This window comes from Phascolarctos cinereus, unplaced genomic scaffold (genome assembly GCF_003287225.1).
Source record: "Phascolarctos cinereus isolate Bilbo 61053 unplaced genomic scaffold, phaCin_HiC Scaffold_2;HRSCAF=192, whole genome shotgun sequence".
Classification (NCBI taxonomy): domain Eukaryota; kingdom Metazoa; phylum Chordata; class Mammalia; order Diprotodontia; family Phascolarctidae; genus Phascolarctos; species Phascolarctos cinereus.
The window spans coordinates 42637891-42650194 of NW_027555625.1; the positions used below are offsets into that span (position 1 = coordinate 42637891).

At 41.4% G+C, this 12304-nt stretch overlaps 1 protein-coding gene across 1 annotated transcript in view; it reads left to right on the plus strand.

The window, feature by feature from the left end:
- Positions 1–12304, plus strand: part of HYDIN (HYDIN axonemal central pair apparatus protein) — a 464226-nt gene that overhangs the window by 51513 nt on the left and 400409 nt on the right. The window contains 2 exon segments of the mRNA XM_078149348.1: positions 4566–4685; positions 8786–8920. Coding sequence (XP_078005474.1) covers positions 4566–4685; positions 8786–8920 — 255 coding nt within the window.

Sequence of the window (12304 nt, forward strand, 5' to 3'; positions counted from 1 at the left end):
ACCTGTGATAGAGCCTTCCCATCAGCCACACACAGACACACCGTACTCTGACCCCAACATAGTGATGTCACATGGGTCCCCTTCGAGAGCAAAGGACAACAACCAGCAGGCTGAAGTTAAATCTGGCCAATAGAATGAACTCTGTCCTCACACTTTCCTCTCAGAACCCTTATCTTCACTTGCCCTCAAGGAGTTTACTTTCTAAAGGGGGAAGAAAACACACAAAGGGGAGTTGGTAAGGGGGGAGGGTGGACCGTGGGGGTGAGGCAGCTGGTGTGCAGGGGGTCAGCCTGAAGAGGGAGGAGAGGGGCAGGGAGTGAAGTGAACATAGCGTGGGTGCCTCGTGAAAAGGTGGTCTGGGCTAGAGACTCCCAGGCAGGAGAGAGGGCCTCTATGAACCCTTCTGCAGCCTTCCTGTTGTTGGGGCTCCCTCCTCCTCGAAATGACTTATCTCTGGGCACATATTTTTTAGCTTTTATCTAATTTTATTTTTTTTCAGTGAATAAAAATCTATGTGATTTCCCTCCTACCCCCCTTTCAATTAAAAAAGAAAAAGAAAAACAATCTTTGTAACAAATATGAGTAGTCAAGCCAAACAAATTTCTGGACTGGCCATGTTCAGAAAAATCTCTGTCTCAGTCTCTCCCGAGTCCATCACTCTTTGTCAGCAGTGGGCGGCATGCTTCGTCATCAGCCCTCCGGCTGTGTACATGTTATGTTCCCTCGATGCAAGGTGAGTTTCCTGAGAACAAGGAGGATTTCGGTTTCCTTTGTCTCTCAGGGCCTCACCCTGTGACTCACTAGGAGAAGGTGCTTAATAAATGTTCTTGTGGGAAGTCTTTGGGTGTGTTTCTTCCCAGTGATCAACTACCCAGGAATAGGCCCTTGAAACCCAAGGCAGAAGGATGCAAAGCAGCACCTTCCTGTCGGTGCCTGCCCTCAAGGCAGCTGTTTCCAACTGCTACAGTGATAAAGAGAAACCTTTCCCCAAATGAAGCTGCCCCAATACACTTTCCAAGTGAAGAGGGAAAGCCATTTTGTTTTGAGTCAATTCTTAGGCATCTTGTGGGCAGCACAGGAAAAACAAAACCTTCCAAGCACATGCGCTTCATGCCTCTCGTTTAAAAACTGGCATTTTCAGTGAGGAAATGGCTACACGGCTGAGCCACAGCATGTATTATCTATTGTGTGCTGAACCCAGGAGCAGTGTTGAGAAGGGAAACACAAAGGAAGGATTCCTGTTGTTGAGAAGTTTATAGCCTAGTATATTTCTCAGATTCTATTATGTGAGTAGTGTTAACATCATTCTTTGCCCTAAAGAAAAGACAATTTATTTGAACGTGTAAGGAAGAGGTTCATAAAATGACTTTGGGGTATGTGTATATCATAGACCCCTCGGGCCCCTTCAACCCTTGGGTGAAAGCTATGGACTAATTTCTCAGAATTGTGTTTATAAATGCATATAAGAAAATACACACAAAAAAAATTTAAAAAATTTTAAAAAAGAAAAAAAAGAAAATACACAGAATGACGAAGGAATCCAATTAGATTGAAATACAGTTATCTAGATAGAGATATAAAAAGCTTGCAGACCTCAGCTCAAGAGCCACTTCTGTAAGAGTTAATTAACCCAAACCACTTAAGCTAAAAGTTATTTCTCACAATTACTTAATCCATTCGGACTTACTAACTTTATTCTAGACGATGATCATTACAAAGCTACAGATAGACCTGATTCAGACGTGTCCTGGTTGTTTTTATCAGGCATATTTTGAAGTCAGGGATACTTAGAAAGGAATTCTAAATGAGACTGTTAAGAGAGAATATGACCTTGGGTCAGTAAGGGCCTCTGTGAAATTAAGAGGTGGCAGGATGGCCTTCCCCTGTGTTAGGGCACAAGTTAGAAATGGGCACTTGGATTTCTTTAAAGCATTATCATGACCCAACTGTCCATTTAACATCTTGGTTAAAAGTAGGGGAAATAGAAATAACCTGACTTTGTGGAGAAGGTTGTCTGGGAATATGGTAGATGGTGCAGTGGGTAGAGCACCAGCCCTGGAGTCAGGAGGACCTGAGTTCAATGTAGCCTTAGACACTTACTAGCTGTGTGACCCTGGGCAAGTCACTTGACCCTGATTGCCTCAGGGGTAAAAAAAAAACCCAAACCCAAGCCATCAACACAGAACCTTCCTTGGGTAAATGACTACCCTTTCCCTACTGTGGCTTCTTTGCCAGCATAAGCTCGGTGACCCCCTTGGGGCCACTGTCTGAAATAACAGTTTTTCAAAGCTATTCAATGAAAACAAACAAGCTTGCAGAAAACTGGGGTCCCAAATGTTTTCTAATTTGTTGTAGTTTGAACAGATTAAAATTCTTCACTAGGTCCTCCCATAGCATAGGCTGTCATCTCACTGGGCTGGAAGCACATAAGCAGCATTGAAGGAACAGGGAACATTTAGCCTGGAGAAGAGAAGATATGGCAGACATAGCTGTGTCGAGATGGCATTAGACTTCTTCCAGGCCCCACGAGACAGAAAGAGGAGCCATGGTGAAGCACTTCATTTTAATGCAAGGAGAAATTTCCTAATAATCCGTCGTTGTTGAGTCATTCCAGTCATGTCCGACTCTCATGACCGCATTTGGGGTTTTCTTGGCAGAAATACTGAAGCGGTTTGCCATTTCCTTCTCCAGCTCATTTGACAGATGAGGAAACTGAGGCAAACAGTGACTTGCCCAGGGTTACACAGCTAGGAAGTGTCTGAGGCCAGATATGAAATCTGTCTTCCTAATTCCAAGCTCTGTGCCCTATCCACTGTGCCACCTAACTGTCCCCGTAATACTCAGAGGTATGAACAAATGGAGAGGGTGGCTTCCCAAGAGCCCTTTGAGGGAAGGCTGGATGGACCACTTGTCATGGACGCTCTAGAGGAGATTACTGAGTTAGACAAAGTGGCCTCCAAAGTGCCTTCCAGCCCTGAGACTCTGTGCAGAGTGGGTAGAATAAATATAGTCTAAGATACTTTCCTCTCATTACCCTTTTAAAACAAATACATGCACATACACACACACACGTCACAATACCTACATATATGTCATTCACATACGCATATACATACATACTGTCCATATGTACACGTAAGCAACAAGGATGGTATGCAGGCCTTCTTGGGGGGACTGCCTTCCCTTTTTACTCCAAACCCCCTAGATTGTAGGTTCTTCATCTTGGAAGCAGGGACGCCAATTGAGAGGCTATTGTAAAGGTCTAGGCAAGAGGCATTTTTTTCTGCCCCCAGTCCAGTCTCCCAAAGCAGCACATCTCTCTGGTCCTAAAGACACCATTAGAATATGACTGATGCATTAAGAAGCTCCTGCTACATTCACATCCATCTGTCTCCTTAACTTTAGTCTGTTTTCCCTCTTACTTGACAATCCTAGTATTGACCACGGAGATAGATTATGTGATTCCCTACCACATTCCACAGGCAGCGCCATAGTGTCATCCTCTGTATAATAGTGTACATCTGACTGGCTGTTCAGCCACCTTACTGTTCTCTGTGAGATGGCTTTGGTTTCCATGGTCTCTCCTGTTGCCTTAGCAACAGTTGCTTCTTCTGGAAGAGGTGAGCCCGGGCAAGGACTTTTTGCTTCCTTGGCACTTTGAAGGCCTCCTGTTTTGGCTTCTGTGGGGCCAGGCATCCCATTTTCTCTCTTGCCTTGGTTTGGAGCATGGCCATGGTAACTCTGGATCACTCACAGCCTGGTTATAGCCCTGAAGCTGGAAACGGGGAAGAAAGAGAAAATTTTATTCACTGGCCTAGCCTTCTTTAATTTGAAGGAGTTTTCCAGTGCTTTCTTTTTGTTAGGGATTCTCCTCCTTCTGTATTAATTTAAGGACTTAAATTATTATCATCATCATTATTATTAGCTAGAAATGGGCTCGTGTTTAAAGAGTTGAGAAGTTAAAGATCAGCAGCTGGTGTTTTAGTTGATCTCGCTAGAATATCTGGGGAAGAAAAATGAACTGAACAAGGCAGATGAAAAACATTTAAAATCAATCAGTTACTCTGGAGTTTGACTACAAGACTGAATTAATTTAAGGACTTTTAAGGCAGTAAATTTAATTGCTAGTCTTCACTACTAATGCTTATAGTGTTAGGCCAGCCCTCTGTTAGCAAACGTCTTCTCTGAAGGTTTCCTGTAAGTTTAACCAAAGTGTTCTTCAGAGGCCTCCTCACGGTGTAGACATCATCCTGGGTTCCTGAGGTATGGTGGGGCCTAACAAGTTGGAATGATTTCAAGTACAGACCTGGTGATGGACTGTATTTTGTTTGGAGAGCTGCATCACCACGTAAACTACAGGGTAGTGTAGCTATTCAAGTCTGCTTACTCGGAGAGGGGTTGTGATCAGGGCCAATGCAGGCAGGACCTACGGATTCCAAACCTTGGTTTCTTAAAGTATTGGCTATAGTGTAAGTGTTGGAACAGACCAACAGTCTTATTTCCTTGCCTCGTGATTTCTGTAATTGGGTGAATCTAATAATTTGGCGGTACTTTTAATTTTTCAGTATTCAACGATTGACCTGGATCAGACCTTATTCCAGCCGTTCCCATCAGAGATTGTATTTCAGAACTACGATGCCTGTGAAGTCTATGAAGTACCACTGATTCTTAGAAACAAGGACAAGGTAAGTCCCTTCACTTAGGCACCTCGATCTTTGCAGCCCGTGGGATGAGTGGTGAAACCAGGTCAGGTCTTTATATGTGGCAGGTCCAGGGAGAAGGTATGAGAAATGTATGTTTTGATTGGTATCAAGGCAAGGGGATCTACTGCCTCTTAAACTCATAATTTAAAACCTTAAATACGACCAGTTGGTTTGGGATTTTTCCTTTATAACTGTGGAAGAATAACTAATAGAGTTTATATAAAAATGCAAATTGGAGAGTCCTTATATTTTCTTTAATTAAAATTTCAAACTAGATTTGACAGAACCTGGGGAAAGTGATAGTAAGACACTGTTAAGTTCTGCAGAATCTAATGTTGTTCTATATTGAATAAATTACTCATACATCCCTTACTGTGACCTCCCTCGATTTTAGATATTCTCCAGACTTTGTCTATAAGCAGGGACTCCAAGTCTAGCGTCTGTAAACTTATTATTACTTTCTTATGTTGGTAAATGTATTTCACTATGATTGGCTTCCTTTGTAATTGTATACATTTCATTTGGTACGTTTGAAAATAGACTTCCAAGAAAGGGTGCATAGGTTTCACCAGACTGTCCAAGGAGGCTAGGACACAAAGATGGTTAAGAAGCCCTGGTCTGCAGCCAGTCAAAGAAGGCTCCTCTGTAGTGCGTGTATTGTACGTCCTGGGGTTTAGTCTAGCCCTGGCCTTCTCTTTGTTTTTCGGAAAGGTGCTTCCTTCCTGGGCTTGCTTTGTCTTCTTTAGAGTCAGATTAGACAGTATTTCAAAAGAAAATATTAAATGTCGCTGGGCTCTGCATGACACCTGGCGGAAAAGCTACAAAGAATAGAACAAAGTCAGTGTGAAGAACAAGCGAGCGTGAAAAATAATGAGTGGGAAAAAAAAGCATCTGAGAGATGCAAACGTTTAGGTGTGAAGGCAGATGGGGACACTGTAAGATGGGTGAGGAGAGAAGGAATTTATATATAAAGAGACAAGAGAACAAAATGAAGAGCATTGAAAAGATTTGCAGATCTATCCGGTGCAGTAACTCATGAAAGGAGTCAGTGAGGCCTCTCAGAGATCAATGGGGTAATTTAGCGGCAGAAAAGGTAGACTCAGCAGAAAAGAGCAGATTTAATTCTTCGCTGCAGCATTAGCAAGGGAGGATAATGAGACTAAAACTAAAAGAGCGACTGTGAGAGCAAAAGGATTCTTCAAGGAGCTCAGGGTCACATTTGAAAGCAGCCGTGGTGCTGCAAAATGCAAGGGAAACCCTTGTCCTTCCAGTGAAGGGTTTTGGGGTTTGCCAACTATGTCACTTCCTGTTAAGTAAGCATATGACTTAATAATTGTTTATACAGGCTTTATATATATGAATATATCTACATTTCTTTATTCACCATCAATATCTATTTATCCTATTATCTATCTGTCTACCATCTGTCTAAATATCCATCCACCTATCTATCTGTCTGTCTCTATCTATCTACCCGTCTATCATTTATCCATCTGTTTATCTGCCTATCTATCCATCTAAATATCTATAATCTATCTAAATATCCATCCATCCATCCATCTATCATTTATCTATCTGTCTGTCTATCCATCCATCCATCTATTGCCTTGAGCTAATTTCTATCTCTGCCTTATGTATCCTAAGACATAGTAAACAGGGAACTAGCCCATTGTAATGTGTTGGATTCTGGTTGAGAATTAGGAGTCCTGGGTTCCAGAAATAGCCATATGACCTTGAGCCAATCCCTTCCTTTCTTTGGCCTTTGGTTCCCTTCTCTGAGAAGTGCAAAGGTTGCACTATATGGTCTATAAGACCCAATCCAGCTACACTAGTCTGTGGTTCTGTAAATAAATGGGTATGTGAACCCTGTAAGCTCTAAAGATCCTTATTCCAATTCCCACTCTCACTGATGTGTTTCAGGTCCTCATTTCTCTCTCAGACTTCTGCGTGCCTGCAAAGAGCCAGGGGTGACTCCAAGGCCATTGGCTTGAGCCCTCCTTGAGGCACTTCTCCCCAAGATGATCAGTTGAGAATCATTTGTGGAAGATCTTAGAGAGATTCTTTTCAAGAGTGGTATAGTAAGAACAATTGGTGCAAAACATGCCCCCCACCCCCCAACTCTGTGACCACCTCTCCCACAAATACATAGAGTCCTGGGGAAAGTGGGCCCCGGCTTAGAGAGCTCACAGGGCAAAGGGTTGATTTGTGTTTTGTGTTTTGTGGCTGGAAGGCCTTTTCTCCTGTTCAGGGGGTGCTCCAGAAGTTTGCCTTAGACATGGTGTAGTTTCTTTACTGGACTCCTTATAGTGATGAGTCCGTTTGCAATCTGTCCTTGGCCCCCAATATAGGCTCTGCTATTCACTGATGTGCTAGGACACCAGTGGGAAGATGGGAAGTCCAAAATTTTCTGGACCCTTTGATTCTTCCAAGTCCTGTTCTGATTGGGGGGAGAGGGAAGGAGAACTATGCAAGGCCAAAACCAAGATCTCTCCGTGTCTCCTCTTCCTCGAGGTCATTCCCCTTCAGGGGAAAGCCAAACTCATTCTAACCTCCGGAATAGCCCTGCTTCTCAATTAGCATGACAACTTGTAGATGACCCCTGGCCTGTGACCATGTTTCCTCGATCTCTGTAAATCCTCTTTCCCAATATAATGTCATTTTAGTGCCGCCAAGTACTTCTAGCAATTAGTTTAAAGCCTGCGATCCGGAGTGATCACTTAGGCCTTTTATCACTTACTTTAAATGGCATGTTGTTGTTCTGTTGTTTCATTGGCGTCTGACTGTTCATGACCCCAAGTGGGGTTTTCTTGGCAAAGACACTAGAGTGGTTTGCCATTTCCTTCTCCAGCTTATTTTACAGATGAGGAAACTGAGGCAAGCAGGTTAAGTGGCTTGTCTAAGGTCACACAGCTAGTAAGTATCTGAGGCACCATTTGAACTCATGTCTTCTTGACTCCAGGCCCTGTACTCTATCCACTGCATCACCTTGCTGCCCTTAAATGGCATAGGGCAGTTTGATTCAACTGGTCAATCAACTCCCAGCCTTACAGGTGCAAGTAAAATAATGGCAGAGACCTTCCAGTCAACTTAGCTCAAGATGAGTTGCATGATCTCTGACTCTTCTCATTTTCTTATATTTTATCTGATCAAGTTCCCACAGTTTTCCAAATGCTATGAATTAAAAGAGTTCCAACTTTGAAAGGCAAAGAATCCAGGTAAAATCCTACCCTTGATCAGTGATGAGACTTCTACTTTTGATGCCAATGGTGGTGGCCACCATCTTGAAGGACTTGTCACTATGTAATGTGGTTATGAGCACTTCTCCTTTACTTTGACGTTGGCCTCCTGTCTTTGTACTGGTTTGAAAGTGGGATTTCGTAAGAGTATGAGCTCACCAAGGGCAGGGACTGTTTCATTTTGATCTCTGTAGCTACAGCACATAGCTCAGCGTCTGTTACGTAGCAAAGGCTTAAATGAATGTTGGTTTAGAATGGAAGTGAATTTCATCCTATGGATGATAATCCCTGTTTAACTGACTAGCGTTGGGATGGTGACACAAGCTATTAATTATACCTTCTGGTCCTAAAATATTCCCACAGTCAAAGATAATAGTCAATGATGGAAATGATTTGGAGACCTGACCCTTTGGAGATACTATTTCTTCTGACACCTGTCCCAAGAATTTTTGAATGAGTAATGATGTGTAGCCTTGACCAGAAGCCAACTGAATGAGGTTAACGCTTTAGAGACTGACTTGAACAACTTTGCTTACCATATGTCAGAGAGCCCTTGGCTGTCAGAACTGGAAGAGATCTTAGAGTTCATCTCTATCACCCTCTCCTCATTTTATCACTCAGAAAAATGGACGTCCAGAGACATCGAATTAGTTGTTGAGGGTCACATATCTGGTAAGGGATAATGTCAAGACTGGAAACTCACCTGGTGAGTGATTGAGCCGAGACGAAGAGGGTCTTCTGAATTTAGCCTATGCTCATCCTTTTTCAAGCCTCACTTTCCATTCATTTTCTCATATTTCTCAGAGATACTCCATTTGTCCATAATTGCCTATGTTTTCTCTGCAGGTTCCAAGACTGGTGAAGATTGTTGAGGAAAGTTCGCCTTACTTCAAAGTCATCAGCCCCAACGATATTTGTAATAAAGTAGCCCCAGGGGTGCCATCTACGTTCCGAATCCTCTTCACTCCAGAAGAGAACAAGGTAAACTGCCAATCATCCGAGAAATGGGTGCCTTTGTGATTGGGGCATTCCTACTGGTGGAATGGAAAGGAAAAATAATAGCTAGCATTTGTGGGGTGCTTTAAGGTTTGCAAAATGCTTTAGACATATTATCGTCTTTGGTCTTTACGATAATCCTGTGAGCTGGGCTCTGTTATGATCTCTATTTTACAAGGAAGAAAACCAAGGCCCACAGATATTAGGTGACTTAGCCGTAGTCACACAGCTAATATATTTTTCTGGCAGGATTTGATCTCAGACATTCCTAACTCCAAGTCCAGTGTGCTATCCACTGTACCACGTAACTGCCTTTAAAATAAAAGCGATGTAATGTTTTAAAGACTTTTTTCCTAAGGAAAGAAGCTTTGAAAACCCATTTTATGTGTTTGTGTTTTTCCATACCTCAGAAAATTTTGATCTCTTAGTTAATTTTTTATTTCAAAAGTATATTTAAATATAGGGAAAGCTAGGTGAGCCTACCCATCTGGTAATTACAGAATCAGAGAAGGGGAGATACTACCTTTTTGATTTCTAAATATTAAATATAAATAAAAATGAAATAATTATTAAACACACTGGAAGACACACCTTGACTTTTAACTCCTTCTCTTCTGAAATCAGCATCTTCAAGGTATTATAAATTTTAATTGGGTTATAAATTTCTGTTTAAGCATCATTTTATAGACTGTAAATTGCAAGACATATCTAGCCATTTATTTTGAGAAAACTAATCTTATTCATGTTACATAGAATCCTAGTCTAGAAAGGAACAGTGAGCATGAACTCTCTATTCTAGACCAAGGAAGATAATGACGTTCATCCTGGGTACAGTGGAAAGGAGACTGCAGTAGGAGATAGGATACTGAGTTCTGGTGTTGGCAATAGGATACCGAATTCTAGTCTTGACTTTCTGAGCTCTGCGATTTTGGGCAAATCTGCACAACATTCCATATTTTCAGTTGCTTCAGCTAAAAAAATGTCTTATTTAAAGGCAGTGAGACAGGCCAGAGAATCATTTGGAATCCCTTCCAGTGCCAAGATCTATGATTCTATAAACTGCCCTGTCCCAAGTACATGGCCACCACCACTGCCACTACTGTTATTATTAAAGAACATTTATTAAACTCCCATATGTGCCTATTATAGAAGCAACTGGGGTTGTGCACAGGTAGGAGGCTGGAATTAGAATCAGGTAGACCCATCTTTGCATCTTGTCTTTGACACTCACCAGCTATGGGACCCTGGACAAGCCATTTAACCTCTTTGTGCCTCAGGCAACTCCCCGGGAGTTATGTATTAAGTTGCACGTAGGTTGTGATCTGCGTTGGTGGAAGGAGACCTCTCACCAAGAGTTTCTCTTGCTGACAGAATCACAGATCGCTGTTTACCTATTGCTATTGTTGATGCCAGAAGAAGATCTAATGCTTGTAGTAATGCACCTTATGCTTGTATATTACTTTAAGATGAACAAAATGTTTCCCCCAAATCTCTGTGAGGCACAAGTTTTGAAGCCAGAATTTCCATGTCCTTGGACTCAAAGCCTCTTTTCATTGCCACCTCTTACATGAGCAGATAGATCTTAATCAGGTATTGGAGGAAGAGATGAAGCTACTTCTTTGCTACTAGGTGGGGATGGATCTGGGTCCCTAGAGCAGGTGGGGCTGTTTCTTGCTGTTCTCCAAGGGATGAGCCACCCCCAGTGAAAACCGTTCAGAGCAGCTTAACAACATACTCCCCTCTGGCTTTCGGGCTTTATGACCTGAACATTGGTACAAATTTAAAATACAAGAACATGTATAATGTATAATATAAGAAGAGGTAAAAGGGTGGCAAATCAATGAATAAGAACCTCTCCAGGTAGGTTTTTTTATGTCAAGCTTATATCTTTACTCTCTACTCCTTTATAGTGGTTATTGCTAAGTCATTTGTGGTTTTGACTGTGGTTCCTGGGTACCTAAAAATCTTTCTTTCTGGAAAAATGCTTGTTATTTTTTTTCCTTTGACTTGGAAGCTATAGATTTTGGCTGTAATGTTCCTGGAAGTTTTTATTTTGTTTTTTTTTTTCCAGGTGATGACCAGAGAATTCTTTTTATTTTTACTTTGCCCTCTGGTTCTAAAAGATCTAGGCAGTTTTATTTTATGATTTCTTGAAATATGATGTCTGGGCTTTTTTTTTTTGTAATGGCTTTCAGGCAATCTAATGATGCTTTTTAAAAAAAATTTTTATTAATGTCACTTAAAAAATTTCCCTCAGTATAGTATCCCTCCTCCCACCCAGGCAGCCATGCCATATAACAAAGAATATATTTAAAAGAAAAAAAAAGAGAAAAAAGTAGAGGAAAAAATTGGGATAACTGATCAATACATCAAATAAGTCAGAAAATATGTGCAATACACCATACTTGTAATCCAGTGATTCTTAAACTCTCTCTCTCTCTCTCTCTCTCTCTCTCTCTCTTTCTTCAATCTGTTTTCTATGTTAGTTGTTTTACATGGGAAATACCTTAAACTCTCTTTTATTTTTCAATCTTTTGACATTTAATATTTCTGGTTGTTTCATGAAGCTATTGGCTTCTATCTGGTCCATTCTAATTTTCAAAAAGTCTGTTGCTTGAAAGGCTCTCAAGGTATAGAGACATCAAAATTATGGCAACAGGAAGAAGCACCTATCATCGCCATCATCCTGTCTGTTAGTAGAGTTTCCCTGAAGATGCTTTCAGTGAGTCTGTAGAAGATGAGCTTATTCAACTACATTTTAATTTTTTCATTCAACTATATTTTTGTTTAATTACATTTTTATTTTTATTCAGTTATAAAAAGCAATGATTTTATCTACCTGCACAATAATCTATAGAAATTAGACAGAAAAGGATTTGTTGTGGTTCAGTTGCATCCAACTCTTTGTGACCCCATTTGGGACTTTTTTGGCAGAGATACCATAGTGGTTTGCCATTTCCTTCTCTAGCTCATTTTCCAGATGAGGATCTAAGGCAAACGAGTAAGTGACTTGCCCAGGGTCACACAGCTAGTAAGTGTCTGAGGCTGGATTTGAACTCAGGAAGATGAGTCTTCCTGACTCCAGGCCTAGTGCTCTGTGCACTATGGCGCTACCTAGCTGCCCCTATAAAAGAAATAGTAGTGGGATAGCAACTTGTCCCAGGACTATTTCTGTCTGAACTCCATCAAAAATGGTAAGCTCGATAAGGACACAGTAATAATGGATTGATAATTACTTAGCTTCACCTCTAAGGTTACTTTGAGCTGTAAGCTGGTCACAGAGGTCAAAATAAGGCACAAAATAAGGCCAGTGCAAAAAGGACCACTCAGAGCAACCGTCATCTCTCTTTTTCTTCTGAGGAGGGGATA